This window comes from Brassica napus, chromosome C5, assembly GCF_020379485.1.
Source record: "Brassica napus cultivar Da-Ae chromosome C5, Da-Ae, whole genome shotgun sequence".
Lineage (NCBI taxonomy): Eukaryota > Viridiplantae > Streptophyta > Magnoliopsida > Brassicales > Brassicaceae > Brassica > Brassica napus.
The window spans coordinates 44,177,472-44,201,897 of NC_063448.1; the positions used below are offsets into that span (position 1 = coordinate 44,177,472).

At 36.5% G+C, this 24,426-nt stretch overlaps 1 protein-coding gene across 1 annotated transcript; it reads left to right on the plus strand.

The window, feature by feature from the left end:
- The first annotated feature begins 20,186 nt into the window (after positions 1 to 20,186).
- LOC111204767 (abscisic acid 8'-hydroxylase 4) lies at positions 20,187 to 23,016 on the plus strand. Its single transcript, XM_048758779.1, has 9 exons — positions 20,187 to 20,521; positions 20,612 to 20,933; positions 21,047 to 21,196; positions 21,287 to 21,535; positions 21,634 to 21,723; positions 21,815 to 21,893; positions 22,039 to 22,145; positions 22,255 to 22,373; positions 22,725 to 23,016. Exons 1-9 carry the CDS (start codon positions 20,313 to 20,315, stop codon positions 22,831 to 22,833), a joined length of 1,434 nt encoding a protein of 477 aa, XP_048614736.1. The 5' UTR covers positions 20,187 to 20,312; the 3' UTR covers positions 22,834 to 23,016.
- The last annotated feature ends 1,410 nt before the right edge of the window (positions 23,017 to 24,426 follow it).

Consider the following 24,426-nt stretch of genomic DNA (forward strand, 5'->3'; position numbering starts at 1 on the left):
AACCCGAATGTGTATCTGAACGCCCACCCCTATGATATATAATCATTTGTATCTTGGTTGAACAAAAAAAAAGTGAAACCATTGATCACAAATTTTTTAATGTGGGACTTTTACCATTTTTAACAATTTATAGTCGTTTTTAAAAATTCAAAATATAACATATAAGAAAAAATTTAATTGTTTTTATTATATGGTTAATGTGATTGTTTAATTTCTTTTAATAGTATAAAATTAATCAAAAAAGAGAGTGGTTGAAGTTTTTTTTATTAAATATGTATTATTCGTAATCATTAACTGCCATATATATGTTAACCATATTAGGTAATTCCGTAGCTTTTATTTAAAGAAAGAAAAAATATTCTTTTGTACACTATTAATTAATTTGATAGTTAGTTTAATAAAAAGCATATTATATGTTTATATGAACCAACTTATTTTTCTTATAATTTTAAGAATCATTCTCGTGATGACACGTGGTTACGAAAATAAGTTATAATGCTCAAGATTAATATACACGGATACAAGTAGAACTAAAAAATGGTTGCTGTTCCTTAATGGAAGTCTCCAGATCCGACCAAAACCAACAAAGCTTGAGTTGTTCGGTTTTGTCTCTTTATTGTGTCGATACGATCTCAGACCCATAACCAATAGATCCCCCGAAACAGTAACACTCGTTTTTTTTCTCAGCAAACCAAGAAAATAAAATCACCTGATGTAAGCCGAGCGTGCGCTCACGCTCCATGACCAGCTTCCACGTGTTAACAGGGACCCATGGTCTATAGTTTATGGGACCCCAGTGGTTAACCGGGAACGACGGATAGAGTTTCCCGCCATCAGATGGTAAAAGGAACTGAGCTGTATTGGCATAAACTGGTCCCGCTTTGTGTCACGTCATCACGCTTTGTGTCACGTCATCACGTGAACACGATACGCCGACTATACTGGATTCTCTCTCCCTTACCCCAATATTATTTCCTTTTTCGTTAATTTTCTCTTTCTGTTTTTGTCATCAATTGACGGCAACCATACAGTCGGTCCGTCACCACAATTTTTTTTTTCTGGCAGCCATTTTTTTCGAAACTAATCTTTCATAAAAGAAAAAAGATCCAATCCAAAGTACACACAAAAAAATATTATCAGAGAATGTGATATAGCACAACTTTCTAATAAGAATACGGATTAGGTATAAATTAGACATGTCATTAGTGTTAATCGTAGGGAAAACATATTTGTTTGAAGTCAAAGACTGATATTAGTATTTTTCAGTATCATTTTGCTTTAGTCCAGTAGACAGAAGCTAACTCTTTGTTCGTGGAACCAATGTCTTAAAAATTAAATTTTCACCACCAGATGAGAGGTAAGCTAGCAGGCGTGTAAGCTAGTGCTTAAGCGCATAAGTTTAGCCCTAGTTTCAGTGGAAAAAAATGTTTGTCATATTTTCCGGTAAGTTCACCATTTCTCGTCATGTAAATTTTGAATGTGGAACATTGCCGTTTATTAGCAAACACTAGTTTACTATTATTGCAAGACTACACCAACACAACCATTTGTAATATTTATAACACTACAAGAAAACAGCAAGGATACTGAGGGAAAAAATCATCGGAATTTCGTCGGAATAACGTTATTCCAACGACATACCGACGAAACAAGTCCTCGGAAATAATTCCTCGGAATTTCTTCTTTCCTCGGAAATCCCTCGGAATTTTCCGACGGAATTCCGAGGAAACAAATTTCCGAGGAAATTCCGAGGATCACTAGTTTGTCGGAAATCTCCTCGGAATATACCGAGGGAGAATTTTGTCGGGATATTTCGTCGGAAGTTCATCGATCGATGCGTTTTTGGACATATATCCATCGATCGATCGGAATATACCGAGGGACATGTTCCTCGGAATATTCCGAACGTTTTTTTATAAACAGATCGATCGATGGATTTATGTCCAAAAACGCATCTATCGATCGAGTAAAAAATATAATTAATTTTCTCGGAATGTAAAAAATATTAATTTTTTAAAAAAATATTAATTTTTTTAAAAAAATAAAATTTTCGAAATTTAAATTCGAAAATATAAAATTAAAATTAAAATTGAAATCATATTAATATATATTCAAAGTTTCACAAATAAAAATAAAACATTCCGAGTTTTTGGAAAAAAGAAAACTACAGGTCTGGCACGTCCGGGAACACCTCGTTCGGGTACATCCTCTGCATCATCTCCATCATTTGTTGGTTCAGCCTCCTCTGTGCCTCATAGCCCGCCTGTTGAGCCGTCATCTAGGTCTCCAACAAAGATATGCGATCATCCTTGTCCTTCAACTGAGCCGTAAGTACTTCTGGATCAACAAAGGGCGGTGGTGCAGAAGAAGGAGGAACCGACCGGGTGCGACGATCCAAACCGACCAAACGTCCCTTCTTCTTTGGAACCGACTGAATAGAAAATAGCCAAATTTACAAATTTAAACCAAGAAATAAATGAATTGAACTTTAAAAAAAAAGAACTTACGGATTCAACGATTTCGTTGATTCGAAACGGGACAAGTTGGTCGAAGCCGTCGAAGCGTCATCCTCCGTTTGAAGCTGAGACACTTCATCTACCACCTGAGTTTGGACCAGGTCGACCACGTCTCTCACAAGACCGTTATCAATCTGGCCAGTCTTCTTGTTGGTATACGCCCTCCTCATTAGGGCGAGATCATCAACCGGCTCGCCATCATTTTCTCCTGCCTTGAAAAAAAACATAAATTAAAGAAACATTAGAAATTAGAAGAAATGCACAATAAATTAAAATTCTGAAACTCAAATAATTGAAGAAAAAGTGGTTGAACTTACCATGCGATCTCCCAGAGTAGCAATAGATTGAGCACCCAAGTTATGCTTGTAGATGCCCTTCCCTTTACGGTCGCTCCTGCGGTTGGTGGAGTTGGTGGAAGAAGTTTTTTTCGTCTCTTCCTTATCCCAATGCGCACACAACTCCTTCCAGACCGTGTCGTTCATCGACTTTGGGACCTTTTAATAAAAAAAAATAGTTTAATAAATTAAAAAATAGTTTAATAAATTAAATCGAACCTTATTGATTTCCCACTTCTTCTTCCACTCGTGGATCTGCTTCCCATAGTTGTCCATAACTTTATGGACGAAGTAGTGATAGATAAAGAGCGTCTCATCAGAATTCCAGTTGAACTCTTGCTAAAAAAAAACACATTTAGTAGAAAATTTATATTAAAGATTAAAAATATAAGTAAAAAATTAGAATACTTACCGCAAACTGACGAAACCACAGAACCTGCTTGTCGGTAGGGAAGTGAGTGAAAGTCGGATGTCCCCTGTCGAGGGCCGAGTACATCATACGGTTGATCCATGCGCTGATCCCGTTCCCGGATCGGTTGAACCTAATAAAAAGAACAAACGGTTAATAATGAATCCAAATTTAAAGAAAAAAAATGTTTAACTACCATGTTTGACCCCGTCCATGTGGATACGGAGTGAGATACGGAAGATGGTCACGACCGGGCTGTTGAACCAACTCCGCAACACTCATCACTCCCGGAGGACCCGGAGGGGCAGGAGCGGATGCAGCAGCGGGAGCGAGAGGAGCAGGAGCGGGTGCAGCAGAGGGAGATGTATGGTTGGAGCTGTGGAGTGAAGGGGAATCCTGAAAATGGCTGGAATCCGGAGACTGGCTCCCCATACCACCACGACCACGACGCTGTCGAGGCCGGGTCTGATCATCATGAGACCTGTAAATTAAAAAAATATATTTAATAAATACAGAAATATATAAATTAATTTTTAAAAAAAAAAAAATCCCAGATAATTTAATCACAAAAAAAAGATTTATAGATATTAAAAATATTTAATAAATATATAAAAATAGTTCTAATAAACAAAAACTAGTTTTAATAAATAAAAATAGTTTAATAATTACAAAAAATAGTTTTAATAATTTATATATATATTAAAAATATTTTTAAATCCCAAATAATAGTTTTTAATCACAAAAAAAGTTTTATAGATATTAAAAATGTTTTGTAAAATCCAAAAAATCGAATTTATATACAAAAAAGATTTTGTAAAATCCAAAAATCGAATTTATATAGAAAAATCGATTTTATAAATACAAAAAATAAAAAAATAATAAAAAAATTCTAAATCAATTCAACAAAACAAATTATTCAACCAAATCACAATTCTAAACCTATTATACAACCAAATCACAATCCTAACCAATCACCCTAACAAAAATTTATCAAAACTACACAAAAACCTAACAAATAGAATCTAAGAGAGTGGGATAGAGTCCTTACATGATTTGTGTAAGAGAAGGGGGAGATCGCCGGAGATATCGTCGGATTTCAGGGGGAAATCGCCGGAGAGAAGAGAGGAGTCGCGCAAAGGAAGAAGAGAGAAATGGGGAAGAAGAAGGGGGTCGTGGTTATAAAACCTAGGGTCCGACGGACATTATCCGTCGGAATTCCGTCGGAATTCTAATTTCAATTTTCGCGAAATATTTGCCCGGTAAAATGAAAATATTCCGAGGAAATACCGAGGAACTAGTGTTTGGGGTTTCAAAACATCAATTTTTTTTGCCGTATTTCATTTCTTATACAATTGTAATGCATACCATTGAGGATTCTTTGTATAGATGAGCATAAACCATGAAATAACAAATTTCAAAACTAATTGAAAGTATTCCCTTTACCGTTCATTAAAAGGTATAAGTGTTTCTCTTATGTTGTGGGATTTCGTTCATGCAATCGGAAAAGTGTTAATTATACGGTAAGGAACAATTTTTTGACTTCATAATGAACGTAAGACACTTAATAAGGGTTATATAGGTGTTATTCAAACCGCAAATTGTTGTTTTCAGTTTAAAAACCCTATTTCCTCGGAATTTCCTCGGATTATTCCGAAGGAATTCCGAGGAAACCCTCTTCTTCCTCGGAATTCCGTCGGAATATTCCGAGGAAATTCCGAGGAACTAGTGTTTGGGGTTTCAATACGTCAATTTTTTTTATAAACGGATCGATCGATGTATATATATCAAAAAACGCATCGATCGTTCACTAAGATGGACCAAAGCGTAACAATGTGATCGATCGATTAGATTATCCCATCGATCGATCGAGAATCTCAAGCGTTCCTCGGAATGTCCTCGGAAAATCTCGTACGTTTTTATAAACGGATCGATCGATGTATATATATCCAAAAACGCATCGATCGATCACTAAGATGGACCAAAGCGTAACAATGTGATTGATCGATTAGATTATCCCATCGATCGATCGATCCGTATTTGTACAAAAACGCATCGATCGATGCGTGTGCGGGAAACAGAATTATAAGGCAAAACCCAAACTTTTTGGATCAAAACCTCAGAACTCTCATCCCCTCCGATTTCCCCTATAATTCTACCCACCCCCTTTTTCTCTCTCTATAATCATCTGATTTGAACAATTTTGGGCTCTATTCCCCTCGATTTTTCGAGCTCTACCTGATTCCTACACTCGTTTTCACCCTAAGACAGGTATACTCCGCGAATCTCCACATTCTCAAATAGTGTTCTTGAGCAATTTTTTGGGTTTTGTGAATTTCTTATTTCCGTGTTGATTCCTTGATCAAATATGCATGAAACAGATGTTTAAACATGGAATAGAACACAATTGTGTGTGATCAACGAGTTTGGAACAGGATTTGAGATGATTTAGGGATTGAGAATTTTTTTCAATTTGGTTTTTTTTTTATCACAACTCGATTTTGCCTTTTATTTTCATGTTGATTTGAGTTCTTAATTGATTATAACCATGTTAAGAGCAAATCGTTGTTGAAATACATATTGGAATGATGAACATGGGGAATGAACTTATTATGGATTGATGTTCCTTAGCTGAGTCGCTAGTATTCTTCCGTAAGCAATCTCGTGTTCGGATCCAAATGAGGTCGATCGATCCAAGAACGAAAATAATTTGAAGAAGACATATTTTTTATGAATCAAATTCGTGTGTAAATAGAGTAAGAGGGATTATGAAGATATGAAGTGAATGAAGAGGAAGAGGAGTGCTTGTATTTATAGTTTAAATCCTGCCGACAGACCGAGGAAATTCCGACGGAATTCCGACGGAAAAGGTAGTTCGTCGGAATTTCCTCGGAATTTTGTAAAATCCCCCAACGGCTATAATATTTCCTCGGAATTCATCGGTTTTTTCCGAGGAACACATTTTTCCTCGGAATTTCCTCGGAATATTCCGACGGATTGGTATTTCCTCGGAATTCCGTCGGTATATTCCGAGAAAATTCCGAGGAAACCCAATTTTGTGTTTCCTCGGAATTTCCTTGGAAATTCCTCGGGATATTCCGAGGATTTCATTTTCCATCGGAATGTCCGTCAGAATACCGCTGTTTTCTTGTATTGTAATATGTACTATGAAAAATACATAACGATATTTATTTATGTTTGTGACCTTGTGATGATATATAGTTGTGAATAGCGTTAGCCTATAGGTTCAAATCAGACGGAGACAATTGGTATGTGTAAGGCACCGACTTCGTCCTCATAAGTCCATTTCATTTACTCTCACGTAATATTTCATTGTAGACATAAATGTTCGAGCAAATTGGCCACCTCTCATTTGATCAATCATCATACATGTATTCGTCCAAGAAAAATCATACTAGCCTTATAAACATTAGTACTTTATTTTATAACTAGGTGATAACCCGCGCCCTGCGCGGGGCGAGGAAATTATTAATGTATTATAAATTTTAATATGTAGACATAATTAAAATTATAGGCATAGTAAGAAAAAATATATGTAAGAAAGTACGGTTTATACCTAGGAATTTTAGTATGTGAATATAAATTTACATGCGATGGTCATGAGCATTAAATTGTATATTTGTTTGCATGCGGGTAAATTATAAATATAATATTAAATGAAAAATCCTCAATAGTCTAATAAAATATTAAAAGAACAATGTATAAAAAAACAAAAGAAAATTAAACATTCAGACAAAATAACTGCTGCCAAACTGCAACCTTCAGAAGTCTTCGTCTGCAATCCTATTATGAGCAATAGAAAAGAGATCATGTAGAAATTTTAAAAATATTATTTAACAAAATCTGTAAATGCATGTATTACCTCAATCGTAAAGCATCAATTTCTGGAACACCAATGGGGTCGAAAACAATTTTGGAAATCCCATCAATGTTAGTAACCCTCTTAAGTCGGCCTTATTAGGAAATTCAGAAAAATATTAGGAAAATATACATATAATATCAGCCTTATAAACATTAGTACTTTATTTTATAATGAAAGTTTCGATCCTTTAATTTGGATGTGTACAAAGAGTGGCATTCATACTTATTTTTTGGTTAATATTAATCAAGTAATGCAAAATATATGACTTAAGTAATTATATAATAAGATATTAATCTCAGTTTACTGTGTCTATATATCCATAATATTAAACGTGACTAAAGAATGATACGCAACAATTTGGGTAACATCGATCTTAGGTTATGTTACTAGAAACTGCAAATCCCTCTTAGAAAAGGAGTCTTCCTTGTATGGAAATATTTTGTCACGACCATTGTCATGTTGTTTTCTTAGATCGTGATACCTAAACTTCAAAAGCTAATGGCAATTTGAGATACATAATTAAATTTGAAATATACTTATAATAAAGCCACATGTAAAGGTTATCATCGTATTATGTAGAAGAAACTAGAAAGTTTAAACGAATCAAATCAAGAAATTGATGATTAATGTTTTATGCCGCCTTCCAAATTTCCTCCCTAGAGGCTAGAAGACGCGTATTTCATACGAGATCTCCATAACAATTACCATAAATTAATGTCGTTGATCAGTTTGTGCGAAAACCGTTCATTAAGTAACTGTAAATGCCATTCATATATCCTTGCAACATAGCGGTCCGGAAATATGTGTTCTCACTACTAATTAAAAACCCCACTTACTCATGCTATCACTAAAACTATGTACTACTATGATAATGCAAAAGTACGGTTTGATCAGGGGCGAATCTAGAGGATTTATTGACTGGGTGCATTATTAGTTGTAAAAATTGAATATGCATGGAAGAGATTTGAATTTGGGATATTATGGGTGCATTAGGTTGGGTTTTACCATCTCAGCTACTGAAGATTACATATTTTTACATGTAAAATTTTAAATATCATAACAACACGTGCCACCACTCTCCGTAACGTGGCTTCGCCCCTGGGTTTGATCAACTTAAAATAAAACTATGTCATTATTTATTTTAATACAATTAAAAATTAATTAAAAGAATAAAAGTATTCAATAAAAAGATAGAGCTAAGAATGTAACAAAAAGATAGAGCTAAGAATGTGATAATAGTAGATAAATAATATGTTAAAATGAAGGCTAAAATGGTGAAAGGTAGATTTCCTCTATTGTAGTTGAGAAAGAAAGATCTCGTTTTTTGGTCAGCCGAAATAGAGATGTGTTTATGTTTCAATAATTAAGATCACTGAGAGTTTTCAACAAAAAAAAATATAATTTTTAAGGGAAATACTTTTAGATGATATTGCTCAACAATAATATCTATACATTAAAATATTCCATCTGTTTCATATTAAGTGTCATTTTGACCTTGTGCACACATATTAAAAAAATAATTAATTTTGTATATCTCCTATATAAAAACACAATTACCTATACACCTAACCATATTTCAACCAATAGAAAAATAAATTACTGCATAAAATTAATAAATTTTACATTGAAAATCGAAAACGACACTTATTTTGTAACGAAATTTTTTTTCTATAACGACACTTAATATGAAACGGAGAGATTAATATGGTTTCAAATACTTTGAGAACATCCCAATAAAAATGCCATAAAACCCTTACTAATCTATGACGGGACCTTTATATATACATGCATGTATATTAGTATATATATATATGACGGAGAAATAGAAATGTTGAATAGAGGAAATTTAGTGGGAAAAAATAATTTTGTCGACGATGTTGTTAGAAACTTCGCAAGTCAAATGATCATTCTGTTCATGAAGTTTGATACATTTGGTTTCCTCTATATTTGTCTAACGTTTATTGGTCGTCTATTGTTAGTTTGTTGACATGTTATTTGTGTCAATCCATGTTGGAAAACAAGGAATCATGTGGTTACAAGAATTTACAGCTCCAATAACTGTAAATACGTAACATATTGTGTTAAATTTTGAAAAAGAACCTGAATTTTACACATGCAAATTTGTAGATGGTATTTTTTCTCTTTATATAATAAATAGTTGAATTAAATTGATATTATATAAAAATAGTTTAGTGCCAATAAATTACGGAACCTTGTAGTTGTAGTTGTATCTACACTACAAGAAAACAGCGGTATTCTGACGGACATTCCGACGGAAAATGAAATCCTCGGAATATCCCGAGGAAATTCCGAGGAAACACAAAATTGGGTTTTCTCGGAATTTCCTCGGAATATACCGACGGAATTCCGAGGGAATATCAATCCGTCGGAATATTCCGAAGAAAAATGTGTCCCTCGGAAAAACCCGATGAATTCCGAGGAAATATTATAGCCGTTGGAGAGCCGTTGGAGGATTTTACAAAATTCCAAGGAAATTCCGACGAACTAGCCTTTTCCGTCGGAATTCCATCGGAATTTCCTCGGTCTGTCGGCAGGATTTAAACTATAAATACAAGCACTCCTCTTCCTCTTCATTCACTCCATATCTTCATCCTTCCTCTTACTCTATTTACACACGAATTTGATTCATAAAAAATATGTCTTCTTCAAATTATTTTCGTTCTTGGATCGATCGACCTCATTTGGATCCGAACACAAGATTGCTTACGGAAGAATACCAACGAGGTATAGCAGAATTCATGGGGTTAGTTCACCGACAACCGGAAGCAAAAACAGGTATGTTAAGATGTCCTTGCTCTAATTTTAAAAATAGAAAGGTTATTAAAGAGTGAGATGTTTGGACTCATCTATATTTGAGTGGGTTTACACGAAGTTACAAAATTTGGTATCGTCATGGGGAAACTGATTATGAACATGGTAGTACTAGCGAACCTCAGCCAGCGGTTAGATTAGAAGAACCAATTAGAACGGATGTAGATTATGGTGTAGGTACTGAGCAGATGGTAAATGATCATTTTAGAGGGGAAGATTTACCCAATGCACAAGCTAGGAGATTTTATGATATGTTGGATGCTGGAAAGCAACCATTGTACGAAGGTTGCAGAGATGGTCATTCAGCTTATCATCTGCTACAAGATTGATGGGCATTAAAACAGATTATAATTTGGCTGAAGACTGTGTGGATGCGATTGCTGATTTTGTAAAAGGTATTATACCCGAGGATAATGTAGCTCCTGGTTCATACTACGAGGTTCAGAAACTCGTAGCTGGTCTTGGTTTATCGTATCAGGTAATAGATGTATGCAGCGACAACTGCATGATTTATTGGAGGGCGGATGAATAGTGGGTTACATGCAAATTTTGTGGAAAGCCTCGTTATAAAGATACGATTGGAAGAGTTCCAGTGCCATATAAAAGGATGTGGTATTTACATTTGACGGAAAGGTTGCAGAGGTTGTATCTGTCAGAACGCACATCGCAACCAATGAGATGGCATGCGGAGCACTCAACAGATGGTGAGATCAGACATCCTTCAGATGCAAAAGCGTGGAAGCATTTCCAATTAAAGTATCCCGACTTTGCGTATGAGAGAAGAAATGTCTACCTTGGATTATGTACTGATGGTTTCAGTCCGTTTGGCAAGAGTGGAAGACAATATTCTTTATGGCCCGTCATTCTTACACCATACAACCTACCCCCAAACTTGTGCTTGCGACGTGAGTTTTTGTTTCTCTCGATTATCGTTCCCGGACCAGAGCATCCTAAGAGATCACTTGATGTGTTTCTTCAGCCACTAATATATGAGTTGCAACAACTATGGGCTCAAGGTGCTGAAACATACGATGTTTCGTGTAAAGAAAACTTTCAAATGCGGGCAGTACTAATGTGGACAATAAGTGATTTTCCAGCATATGGTATGTTGTCTGGATGGACAACGCATGGATGGCTATCATGTCCATATTGTCAAGATAACACTGATGCTTTCCAACCAAAACACGGAAGGAAAACGAGATGGTTTGACTGTCACAAGAGATTCCTACCACCTGATCATCCATATCGTAGGAGTAGGAATTTGTTTACGAAGAACAAGAGGGTGTTTGACAGTCCACCTCCGAAAATTTGTGGGAAAGATTTGAAGATACAACTAAGAGATTTTGGTGCAGAAAGGACGCCAGACGTCGGTAGACATGAGCGTTTTCCGGTAGATGCTGTTGGAGAACTACATAACTGGCACAAAAAAAGTATTTTCTGGGATTTGCCATATTGGGAGGATCATCTGCTAAGGCATAATTTAGATGTCATGCATATTGAGAAGAACTTTTTTGACAATCTCATGAACACGATCCTTAATGTTCAAGGTAAAACAAAGGATAATTTGAAGTCAAGACTGGATTTAGTCGATATATGTGCTCGTTCAGAACTTCATGTTGATGAGAATGGTAGGGCTCCTTTTCCCATATACCGACTTGATGCAGAGGGAAAAGATGCGTTCTTTGATTGGATTTCAAACGATGTAGAATTTGCAGACGGTTATGCATCAAATTTACGTAACTGTATCGACAGAAAGGAAGGAAAGTTTACTGGCTTGAAAAGCCACGATTGCCATGTAATGATGCAGCGCCTCCTTCCGTTCGCCTTCAAGGAACTATTACCACGAAATGTTCATGAAGCAATTGCAGGGATAAGTGGTTTCTTCCGCGATTTATGCACGAGATCAGTGACTCTTGAAGGTATTGAAAATTTGAAGACTAACATAGCCGTGATTCAGTGCAACCTTGAGAAGATATTTCCTCATTCATTTTTTGATGTTATGGAGCATCTTGTTATTCACCTGGCAAGAGAATTGGAACTTGGTGGTCCTGTGCAGTATAGATGGATGTATCTGTATGAGCAGTATATGTTCCATTTGAAGAAGATGGTGAAAAATTTAAGTAGGGTGGAAGGTTCTATAGTCGCACAGATGATCAATGAAAAAACTTCAAACTTTACCGAGTACTACTTTCTAGCAGAAGTTCAGACAAAAAACAGAAGACCTGCTCGGCATGATGATAGTGGCGAACGGGCAACATATCATGTTACGGTTCCAGAAATTTTCACAGACGTTGGACGACTTAGCGGAAAACCAAAGGACCGTCGACTTACTGAGCAGGAGCACAGTCATTTGCAAACATATTTGCTCACCAACTACGAAGACGTTCTTCAATATGAGAGGTAAAAAAATGAGCTTACAAATTTTTATTTTAACAAGTTGAAATTTAAATCTTAATTAATTACATTATTGTCATCATATACAGAATTTTCATGGCAGAAAAGCGGTTCGAGTATAGATACGCCACAGAGGACGAACTAGAAGAAATGAAGCAGAGAGAATTTACTGGATGGATGTTTACTTATGTGAGTGCTTTAAACAAATTAAAATATATTTTATCACATATTTATACTAATTCACATTTATTGATATAACATATATATATGTGCTATTAATAGGTGTCTGCTGGTTTGGCCAGAGGTGAAACATTTGACGATTGGATACGTGAGATGGTCGTTGGACCAAACTTTGTTGTGAAGTCATATCTGAGATTTTGTACTCGAGGATATGCATTCACAACTCAGAAGAGGAGACGTTCGAGTACGACTTATGATGCTGGCGTTTGTTCTGCATCAGGAGATGATGTATACTACGGACACATACATGAGATTTTGGAAATCAAGTATTTGGGTATGGTTGGATTGCGCTGTACTGTTTTCTATTATGATTGGCACGACAACACTCCAGATCGAGGTGTGAGAACAGATGCATTTGGTGTTACATCAGTAAATTCGAGGCGAAAGCTGCAATATTATGATCCTTTCATTCTTGCTTCTCAGGCCGATCAGGTAATTAAATGTTAATTATTCAGAATGATTCATCATCATGTGTATTAATTTATAATTTTTCTAAATGTTACAGGTTTGTTATATCAAGTACCCCCGGGTAAGGAACAGAGATGATCCATGGGTTACTGTTACAAGACTCAACCCGAGAGGCCGAGTTCAGGGAAGTTCTGAGCTGGAAGACCCACTACAACCAAGCACATCCGGCAACTTAAGTGCAGCAGAAGATTTAGCTGGAGTTGGCCTTGTAGTCGATTTAACCGACTTTGGAGAGGAAGCCGTCGTTCACGTAGAGGATGAACCAGTGATTGGAGAGTTTCACCAAGATCCAGATTCAGATTCATCTGGTGATGATGACTCGGAAACAGACTACCATTGATTTTTTTTTTTTTTTAAGAAATACCGAGGAAATTCCGAGGAACACTTGATATAACCTCTTTCCTCGGATATTAGTTATTTGGTTTATCTAGCAAGGCAAAGCTGAATACGAATTAAAAACTACTCAAAACACAACCAAATAAAACGAAGAAACCATGTAAAAGAAATACGAACTCATAATTAAGAAAAAAAAAAAAACTAAGTTCAAAATTAACAGAAAATAAGACCATAAAACGTTAGAATAGAAAAGAAAATAAAATAGCGCGGTCGGAAATCAAATGGCAATACTGGCCGGTGATAGCTCCTACTCCTCGTCTCCTGCTCCAGATGTTCCTGCATCGTTGGGTCTCTTGGACCTCTTTCTTACCCTGTGTGTACCACTCGAACCCGAACCAGAGCTGGATGGAGAGTTGTCCCGATGAACTACATCATCCTTTTGGCAACGACACGGCCTGATACGTGAAATGGCAGCCCAGATCTTGTGTAGCATGTCGTTGTTTGTCTTTATGCTCTGATCTCTCCAATGTTGTTGCTGGCGCGAAGTGGCGTTCGGTGGAAGCTCTTGCAGCTTGTACTGGCTGGAGTCTGATGGGAGTAGCTGATGGGGTTGTGAATCATCTGGAATGGCTTGTGCAGCCTCATCTTCTCCTTCTTCATCAACCACGGCCTTGCCTTTGGTCTGATATTTTGGCGTGAAGAAGGATGGCTTGTCTACTAGTGCGGTAGCAGGGGGTAGGAACTCAACTGCAGCCTCTGAAAGTAGAGCAGTCAGGCCGATCTGAGGCAGGTGGCAGTAGAGTGTTTTCTTCGCTCGGTCCTGGAATACGTAGACGTAAGGACCATCCCGATCGATCCTCGAGTGGGGACCAGCTATGAACTCCTTACTTACTAGAGAAATGACATCCAGGTAGTTCCAAGCAATGTTGTTCGATCTGTCCAGTGCTACCTGATGGTTCTCGCAGTCTACACCCACATGTGTAAGGATCCGAGTAATCACTGCACCAAATCCACATGCATTGCTCTTGGATTTGGTTACTTTCTCCTTGTATCCTGCTAAGTTTGCGGCCAGCACCGCTCCCATGTTGAAGGCAGTAGCAGGTGGGAATGTAGAGTTTCCAAATGCCGGTAGCAAATGCCGGTAGCAAATGCCTCACACCTTGGTACAGGAGGCACAACTCCCATTGCGTGACTGATGCGGCTGTGGTTGTCCCGTATAGCAATGAGCCAATGAGGCGTGTGGCATATCTCAGTACTGGGCTCCGGATAAGTGACTCCTTTGCCTGAGAAGATCTATAAACCCCTGTGCCAATCGTTTCCCAGAAGTTCAACAGCTCTGAAGTCCAATAAAGACCAGATGTCCTCTCCCCTGCACTCAATCCAAATAGTTCGCAGAGGTCTGTGAAAGATACCTCAAAGTATACTTTCTCCACTACGAATGCCAGAAAACCTTCCTGATGGCTATCATCGGGACGGCTGACGTATGCGGATGCTATGAACTGGCGTACCAACTCCGGATAAGTGGGTTCGTTGAGGTTGCATAGTTGGCCTAGACCCATGTTCTGGAACAGCCCTTCAATGTCTGATTTGATTCCCAATATTGTCATCGTCTCAGGACATGCTAGTTGTGTAGCCGGAACGGCTACCTTCTTCATGTTGTTGTAGTGGGTGGTATCAGACTTATCCCACTTCTTTGGCCTTTGCTTCTCTCGCTGAGACGAACCCTCTTCTTGTGTGTTCTTCTTTGCTGAAGTTTTCGTGCGCTTCATTCTCTACAAAATAGAATCATTGCTCTCAACATGGTTATAATCAATTAAGAACTCAAAGCAACATGAAAATAAAAGGCGAAATCGAGTTGTGATAAAAAAAACCAAATTGAAAAAAATTCTCAATCCCTAAATCATCTCAAATCCTGTTCCAAACTCGTTGATCACAGACAATTGTGTTCTATTCCATGTTTAAACAACTGTTTCATGCATATTTGATCAAGGAATCAACACAGAAATAAGAAATTCACAAAACCCAAAAAATTGCTCAAGAACACGATTTCAAAATGTGGAGATTTGCGGAGTATACCTGTCTTAGAGTGAAAACGAGTGTTGGAATCAGGTAGAGCTCGAAAAATCAAGGGGAATAGAGCCCAAAATTGTTCAAATCGGATGATTATAGAGAGAGAAAAAGGGGGGGGGGGCGAATTATAGGGGAAATCGGAGGGGATGAGAGTTCTGAGGTTTTGATCCAAAAAGTTCGGGTTTTTCCTTATAATTCTGTTTCCCGCACACGCATCGATCGATGCGTTTTTGAACAAATACGGATCAATCGATGCGTTTATAAAAAGGCTTTCAAGATTTTGTTCGATCCATCGATGGGATAATCTAATCGATCGATCACATTGTTACGCTTTGGTCCATCTTAGTGATCGATAGATGCGTTTTCGGATATATATCCACCGATCGATCCGTTTATAAAAAAACTTACACGATTTTCCGAGGACATTCCGAGGAACGTTTGAGATTCTCGATCGATCGATGGGATAATCCAATCGATCGATCACATTGTTACGCTTTGGTCCATCTTAGTGATCGATCGATGCGTTTTTGGATATATACACATCGATCGATCCGTTTATAGAAAAACGTACGAGATTTTCCGAGGACATTCCGAGGAAAGCTTGAGATTCTCGATCGATCGATGGGATAGTCTAATCGATCGATCACATTGTTACGCTTTGGTCCATCTTAGTGATCGATCGATGCGTTTTTGGATATATATACATCGATCGATCCTTTATAAAACAAAAATTGACGTATTGAAACCCCAAACACTAGTTCCTCGGAATTTCCTCGGAATATTGCGACGGAATTCCGAGGAAGAAGAGGGTTTCCTCGGAATTCCCTCGGAATAATCCGAGGAAATTCCGAGGAAATAGGGTTTTTAAACCGAAAACAACGTTTTGCGGTTTGAATAACACCTATATAACCCTTATTAAGTGTCTTACGTTCATTATGAAGTAAAAATTTGTTCCTTACCGTATAATTAACACTTTTCCGATTGTATGAACGAAATCCCACAACATAAGAGAAACACTTACACCTTTTAATGAACGGTAAAGGGAATACTTTCAATTAGTTTTGAAATTTGTTATTTCATGGTTTATGCTCATCTATACAAAGAATCCTCAATGGTATGCATTACAATTGTATAAGAAATGAAATACGGCAAAAAAAAATTGATGTTTTGAAACCCCAAACACTAGTTCCTTGGTATTTCCTCGGAATATTTTCATTTTACCGGGCAAAAATTTCGCGAAAATTGAAATTAGAATTCCGACGGATAATGTCCGTCGGACCCTAGGTTTTATAACCACGAGCCCCTTCTTCCCCATTTCTCTCTTCTTCCTCTGCGCGACTCCTCTCTTCTCTCCGGCGATTTCCCCCTGAAATCCGACGATATCTCCGGCGATCTCCCCCTTCTCTTACACAAATCATGTAAGGACCCTATCCCACTCTCTTAGGTTCTATTTGTTAGGTTTTTGTGTAGTTTTGATAGATTTTTGTTAGGGTGATTGGTTAGGATTGTGATTTGATTGTACAATAGGTTTAGAATTGTGATTTGGTTGAATAATTTGTTTTGTGGGAATTGATTTAGAAATTTTGAATAATTTTTTTATTTTTTTTGTATTTATAAAATCGACTTTTGTTTATAAAATCGATTTTGTATTTTACAAAACGATTTTTCTATATAAATTCGATTTTTGGATTTTACAAAACATTTTTAATATCTATAAAACTTTTTTTGTGATTAAAAACTATTATTTGGGATTTAAAAACGATTTTTCTATATATATATTATTAAAACTATTTTTTGTAATTATTAAACTATTTTTTATTTCTTAAAACTATTTTTTGTTTATTAGAACTATTTTTATATATTTATTAAATAATTTTAATATATATAAATCTTTTTTTGTGATTAAATTATTTGGGATTTTTTTTTTAAAAAAATTAATTTATGTATTTCTGTATTTATTAAATATATTTTTTTAATTTAGAGATCTCATGATGATCAGACCCGGCCTCGACAGCGTCGTGGTCGTGGTGGTACGGGGAGCCAGTCTCGGGATTCCAGCCATTTTCAGGATTCTCCTTCGCCCCACAGCTCCAACCATACATCTCCCTCTGCTGCACCCGCTCCTGCTCCTCTCGCTCCCGCTGCTGCATCCGCTGCTGCATCCGCTCCTGTTCCTCCGGGTCCTCCGGGAGTGATGAGTGTTGCGGAGTTGGTTCAACAGCCCGGTCGTTACCATCTTCCGTATCTCACTCCGTATCCACATGGACGGGGTCAAACATGGTAATTAAACATTTTTTTTCGTTAAATTTGGATTCATTATTAACCGTTTGTTCTTTTTATTAGGTTCAACCGATCCGGGAACGGGATCAGCGCATGGATCAACCGTATGATGTACTCGGCCCTCGACAGGGGACATCCGACTTTCACTCACTTCCCTACCGACAAGCAGGTTCTGTGGTTTCGTCAGTTTGTGGTAAGTATTCTAATTTTTTACTTATATTTTTAATCTTTAATATAAATTTCTACTAATTGTGTTTTTTTTTCAGCAAGAGTTCAACTGGAATTCCGATGAGACGCTCTTTATCTATCACCACTTCGTCCATAAAGTTATGGACAACTATGGGAAGCAGATCCACGAGTGGAAGAAGAAGTGGGAAATCAATAAGGTTCGATTTAATTTATTAAACAATTTTTTAATTTATTAAACTATTTTTTAATTTATTAAACTATTTTCTTTTTTTTTATTATTAAAAGGTCCCAAAGTCGATGAACAACACGGTCTGGAAGGAGTTGTGTGCGCATTGGGATAAGGAAGAGACGAAAGAAACTTCTTCCACCAACTCCACCAACCGCAGGAGCGACCGTAAAGGGAAGGGCATCTACAAGCATAACTTGGGTGCTCAATCTATTGCCACTCTGGGAGATCGCATGGTAAGTTCAACCGCTTTTTCTTCATTTATTTGAGTTTCAGAATTTTAATTTATTGTGCATTTCTTCTAATTTCTAATGTTTCTTTAATTTATGTTTTTTTTCAAGGCGGAAGAAAATGATGGCGAGCCGGTTGATGATCTCGCCCTAATGAGGAGGGCGTATACCAACAAGAAGACCGGCCAGATTGATGACGGTCTTGTGAGGGACGTGGTCGACCTGGTCCAAACTCAGGTGGTAGACGAAGTGTCTCAGCTTCAAACCGAGGATGACGCTTCGACGGCTTCGACCAACTTGTCCCGGTTTCGAATCAACGAAATCGTTGAATCCGTAAGTTCTTTTTTTTTAAAAGTTCAATTCATTTATTTCTTGGTTTAAATTTGTAAATTTGGCTATTTTCTATTCAGTCGGTTCCAAAGAAGAAGGGACGTTTGGTCGGTTTGGGTTGTCGTACCCGGTCGGTTCCTCCTTCTTCTGCACCACCGCCCTTTGTTGATCCAGAAGTACTTATGGCTCAGTTGAAGGACAAGGATGATCGCATATCTTTGTTGGAGACCCCGATGGCGGCTCAACAGGCGGGCTATGAGGCACAGAGGAGGCTGAACCAGCAAATGATGGAGATGATGCAGAGGATGTACCCGAATGAGGTGTTCCCGGACGTGCCAGACCCGTAGTTTTTTTTTTCCAAAAACTCAGAATGTTTTATTTTTATTTGTGAAACTTTGAATATTAATTAATATGATTTCAATTTCAATTTTAATTTTATTTTTTCGATTTTAAATTTCAAAAATTTTATTTTTTTTAAAAAATTAATATTTTTTACATTCCGAGGAAATTACTTATATTTTTTACTCGATCGATCGATTCGTTTTTTGACATAAATCCATCGATCGATCTGTTTATAAAAAAAGTTCGGAATATACCGAGGGACACCTTTCCTCGGAATATACCGAGGAACCGTTCCCTCGGTATATTCCGAGGGACAATTTCCTCGGAATATTCCGAGGAATATACCGACGGACATGTTCCTCGGAATATACCGAGGGACATGTTCCCCGGAATATTCTGAGGAACATGTCCGTCGGTATATTCCGATCGATCGATGTATATATGTCCAAAAACGCATCGATCGATGAACTTCCGAGGAAATATCCCGACGAAGTTCCCCCTCGGTATATTCCGAGGAGATTTCTGACAAACTAGTGATCCTCGGAATTTCCTCGGAAATTTGTTTCCTCGGAATTCCGTCGGAAAATTCCGAGGGATTCCGAAGAAAAAAGAAATTCCGAGGAATTATTTCCGAGGACTTGTTTCGTCGGTATGTCGTCGGAATAACGATATTCCGACGAAATTCCGACGATTTTTTCCCTCAGAATCCTTGCTGTTTTCTTGTACCGCTACTTGCACTGCTCATTACCTTGAAAACCAAGGCAGTAATTATATCAACATGAATAAAACTAAATCGTGATTTCTAGCGCTCCCATTAACTAAATTTACAAATATTCACACTTACCAACCAAAAAGAAATTGAAATAAGAAAATTGTCTATATCCTTCTACATAAATGAGAATGGACAAGATCTACATTTAGATTTATTCAGCTTTTTCGCCTGAGAAACCAAAATTGTGAATAGATAGCAATCGTCATCCCCTCACGTTTGGGCGAGAAAAAAAATATAATAAAATTATTAATACAAAATTCAAATACATATTCTCACATTTGTCTTTATTAATTACTCCAACATTTGTGTATATATACCCACCTCTCTCTCATATATTTGTGTGTGTTTTGTTCCATATATCTTCTTCTTCTCCCCCTTCTCCTCTTCCAGAGTTCAAAAAACTTCCATCCTCTAAAAATTTCATTATAAGTGAAGCATCAAATATTAAATTGGATAATCGATTATGACTGGACTTTGGTTATTTGTTATACCAAGTCTCATCTTCTGCTTGCTTTTGGTAAGAATGATGGTTTCAAAGAACAATAAGAGAAAGAAAAAGAGAAACACTAGATGCAAGCTTCCTCCTGGTTCCATGGGATGGCCTTACTTAGGCCAGACTCTACAACTTTATTCACAAGACCCAAATGTTTTCTTCACCTCCAAGCAAAAGAGGTAAACCTAAAAAATCTTGCCCTTAATCTTAGTTACTTTTTTTGGTTATGTTCTTAGCTTAGTAAATGGTTTTTATCTTTTGATGTATAGATATGGAGAGATATTCAAAACACGAATCCTTGGCTATCCTTGCGTGATGCTGGCTAGCCCAGAGGCCGCAAGGTTTGTCTTGGTGACTCATGCTCATATGTTCAAACCAACGTATCCGAGAAGCAAAGAGAAGCTAATTGGACCATCTGCTCTATTTTTCCACCAAGGAGATTATCATGTCCATATAAGGAAACTTGTTCAATCCTCTTTATACCCTGAAACCATCCGTAAACTCATTCCTGATATCGAACACATTGCTCTATCTTCTTTACAATCTTGGACCAATATGCGTATTGTCACGACCTACAAAGAGATGAAGAAGGTATATGTTTTCTAAATGCCAAAAAGAAATACACAAATGCAATTCCTTCATTTAATTTCTTTACCTCTGTCTGAGCTCTCCCAATAAAAAAAAAGTTATATTTTCTCTTGCAGTTTGCTTTTGATGTGGGTATTCTAGCCATATTTGGCCATTTGGAGGGTTCTTACAAGGAGATATTGAAGCATAACTACAATATTGTGGACAAAGGCTACAACTCTTTCCCCATGAATCTCCCCGGAACATCTTACCACAAAGCTCTCATGGTATGATCTCATCTCGTGAATAAATGAATCAATTAATCTTCAGACATTAAGTAAACTCTGCCAAGCTGACTAAAACTTGTAATTAAAAAGGCGAGGAAGCGGCTAAAGACAATAGTAAGCGAGATTATTAGCGAAAGAAGAGAGAAAAGTGTCTTGAAAACAGACTTTCTTGGTCATCTACTCAACTTCAAGGACGATAAAGGTCGGGTGCTAACCCAAGAAGAGATTGCGGACAACATCATCGGAGTCCTTTTCGCCGCACAAGACACGACAGCTAGTTGCCTAACTTGGATTCTTAAGTACTTGCACGATGATAAGAAGCTTCTAGAAGCTGTTAAGGTTTGATCACATGTGTAGAATCTTATCCTCTCGTTTTGTGTATATATACGTATATTTAGTATACTCAAGCTATGTATATTTCATTGTAATGTTCGCAGGATGAACAAAGGGCTTTAGTCGAAGAAAACAGTAGAGAGAAGAAGCCTTTAACATGGGGACAAACGAGGAATATGCCACTAACACATAGGGTAATAATTTATAAATATTATAATATTATATTTTAGAGTTTTTATGATTATCATTAATTTGAAGTTCATGTTTTATTGTTATGTAACATAGGTAATAGTTGAGAGCTTGAGGATGGCAAGCATCATATCCTTCACATTCAGAGAAGCAGTGGTTGATGTTGAATATAAAGGTACTAATTAAATCATTTCACACTACTAGAACATTCTATCTATTATTTCTTTTTTTCGTATGAGATGTACCAAAATAAAATTGTTGTGGTCCAGAAAAATATAAAACACTAATATCTATGATTCTTGTAACATGCATGTATACAGGACATTTGATACCCAAGGGATGGAAAGTGATGCCACTTTTTAGGAATATTCATCACAATCCTAAATATTTTTCAAATCCTGAAGTTTTCGATCCATCTAGATTTGAGGTAATAATAGATAAACTAGAATATAATATATATTGATAAGTTTTATACATATATATATATATTATAAGAGAGCCTCTTTACTTAATGTGATGAATGAAACTATTTAAAGGTGAATCCCAAGCCAAATACATTCATGCCCTTTGGAAGTGGAGTCCATGCTTGTCCTGGGAACGAGCTGGCCAAGTTACAGATTCTTATCTTTCTCCACCATTTAGTTTCCAAATTCCGGCAAGTTTCTACTCTTTCTATCTACTATATAATTTATACTTTTAAGTTCCATGCACCACGATCTTTAGTTTAGTGAAATAGATGATTTGATCTATTCGTTACGATCTTATATAACACAGCATAGTTGCCCACATCCACATAACCATTTTAAAGCTTTTTCTCTTTGTATAATATAAAGAGAAAATAACAGTGCATTGTCTAAGCATAATCAAACACATCAATATTTCTATCTGATAAATTGTAAATTTTTAGTATTTTACTAATACAACTCAAACATAGGCTTTACATGTGATATACAAATGAATAAATTTAACACATACTTTTTTTTTCTTATCTAATTGGAATATACAGATGGGAAGTGGTGGGAGGAGAGAAAGGAATAGAGTACAGTCCATTTCCAATCCCTCGAAATGGTCTTCCCGCTACATTTCTACAACATTCTCTACTCTTCAACCTTTAAAGTTTATTATTATTGAAATTGTCTTAAGTAGTCTTAATTTATAATTTTATCTGAACTCGATAAGAATATTTAAAACCCCTTCGATTTCTTTTTCCTTTTAAAATCACTATTGTAGTCCTGAGGAGGTTTAACATGGTGCATGCTACAACAACTAGTATGGAGTAAAAAATGTCTATTCCGGTATTCTCAATTACAGTCGAAATTGGTTCAAGTTTTTCTTTGTGGTAAACAACCAAACCAAACCAAATCAAAAGACTGGGAGCCACGTGAAGGTAACAGAAAGACCACAAAGCGTGAATGTGAAAAAAATCAAAGAGGTGTGTGTCTATTTATGAGTGGCCTGTGAAAATGACATGGCTGCCATAAAAACAGAGCATCTTCTAACTTTCATGAGGCTATTCCACGTGTTGTTTAATGAATTGGCCACCTATAAAAAGCTGTTTGATTTTAACAAAATGAAAAAGAAGAACTAAAAAACTGGGGTCTGTTTTCATCATATCTTGGAGGAATGGTCCTCCCCAGCATTGACAATGGCCTTTGCCTCCTTTAGGTTTTTTTTTTTTTTTTGTTTCTTTTGAATCTTTATGTTCTGACCCTTTCATCCAAATTATGGCCGAGCAAGTCTTTATTTCTAATCAAAACTGGTAAATCTTGGTCTACTATACTAATTAACTGACGACGTTAGTAGTTGTTATAGCAACACAACGTTTTCTCAGTGAACGGTTATAAAAAAAAATCCTAATTAACAGTAGTTTTTTTTGTGCTAAAATTTGGCTAATTAATAGTAGTTAATAACTTAATCCCACGTGGAGCACCATTGAACTCGTTCTAGAGCATATAATAATAGCAATGCACGATTATAGCTAGCTAGTGGAACTATATTAACCACACGTCAAATTTGTATAGTGATGACTGAACTATCTTTGTAGAAACTGTTAGTCTAAAAGCTTTGATTTGATCACTAATCTCATGAATTATATATATATATATATACATATATATATATATATATATATAATTTCTATTAGATGTTAAACACGGATACCTAACTCTAACATGATTTATTCATCCAAGACGTACGTGTAGTGTGATGATTGAATTTGTATTCGGTTAGGTCTAATTACTCCCTTCTCAATTAAGCTATTGAAAATTTGTTATCAACTAATTATCATGCTAAACAAAAAACCATAACTAGTGTTTTGGATTTTAAATTGAATAATAAGTGGAAACCATCAATATCAACATATACAGACTAGAAATAAAAGCTCTTTGTCTCCGGAGAGCTTATAGTATACAGATATTTGAACACTCTTCTTAGTTCCAAAATAAAGTCTTGCAAAGAATATCATCAAAGGAACTGAGCATCAAAACTGTTTATCATCATCACATTTTAAATTAGAGCCACAAGATTATAAAAGAAAAGAAAAGAAGAACTATCAACATTGATCATAAAAAGGAGGCTAGCTTTTTATTTATTTGCTTTAGTTATGATTAATAATAATATTTGGGGTGTAAATTAACATGGGAGTGTTGAGTGTTGTACCAATGAAAATGCAAAGTTGGGAGGGGGACCTAATTTACGAACTGATTTCC

Bases quoted from the DNA above. Each gene is read 5' to 3' on its own strand.
- LOC111204767 (XM_048758779.1), top strand. From the start codon at position 20,313: ATGACTGGACTTTGGTTATTTGTTATACCAAGTCTCATCTTCTGCTTG. The intron at 21,894-22,038 runs GTACTAATTAAA...GCATGTATACAG, and splicing joins GGTTGATGTTGAATATAAAG to GACATTTGATACCCAAGGGA. The intron at 22,374-22,724 runs GCAAGTTTCTAC...TGGAATATACAG, and splicing joins CATTTAGTTTCCAAATTCCG to ATGGGAAGTGGTGGGAGGAG.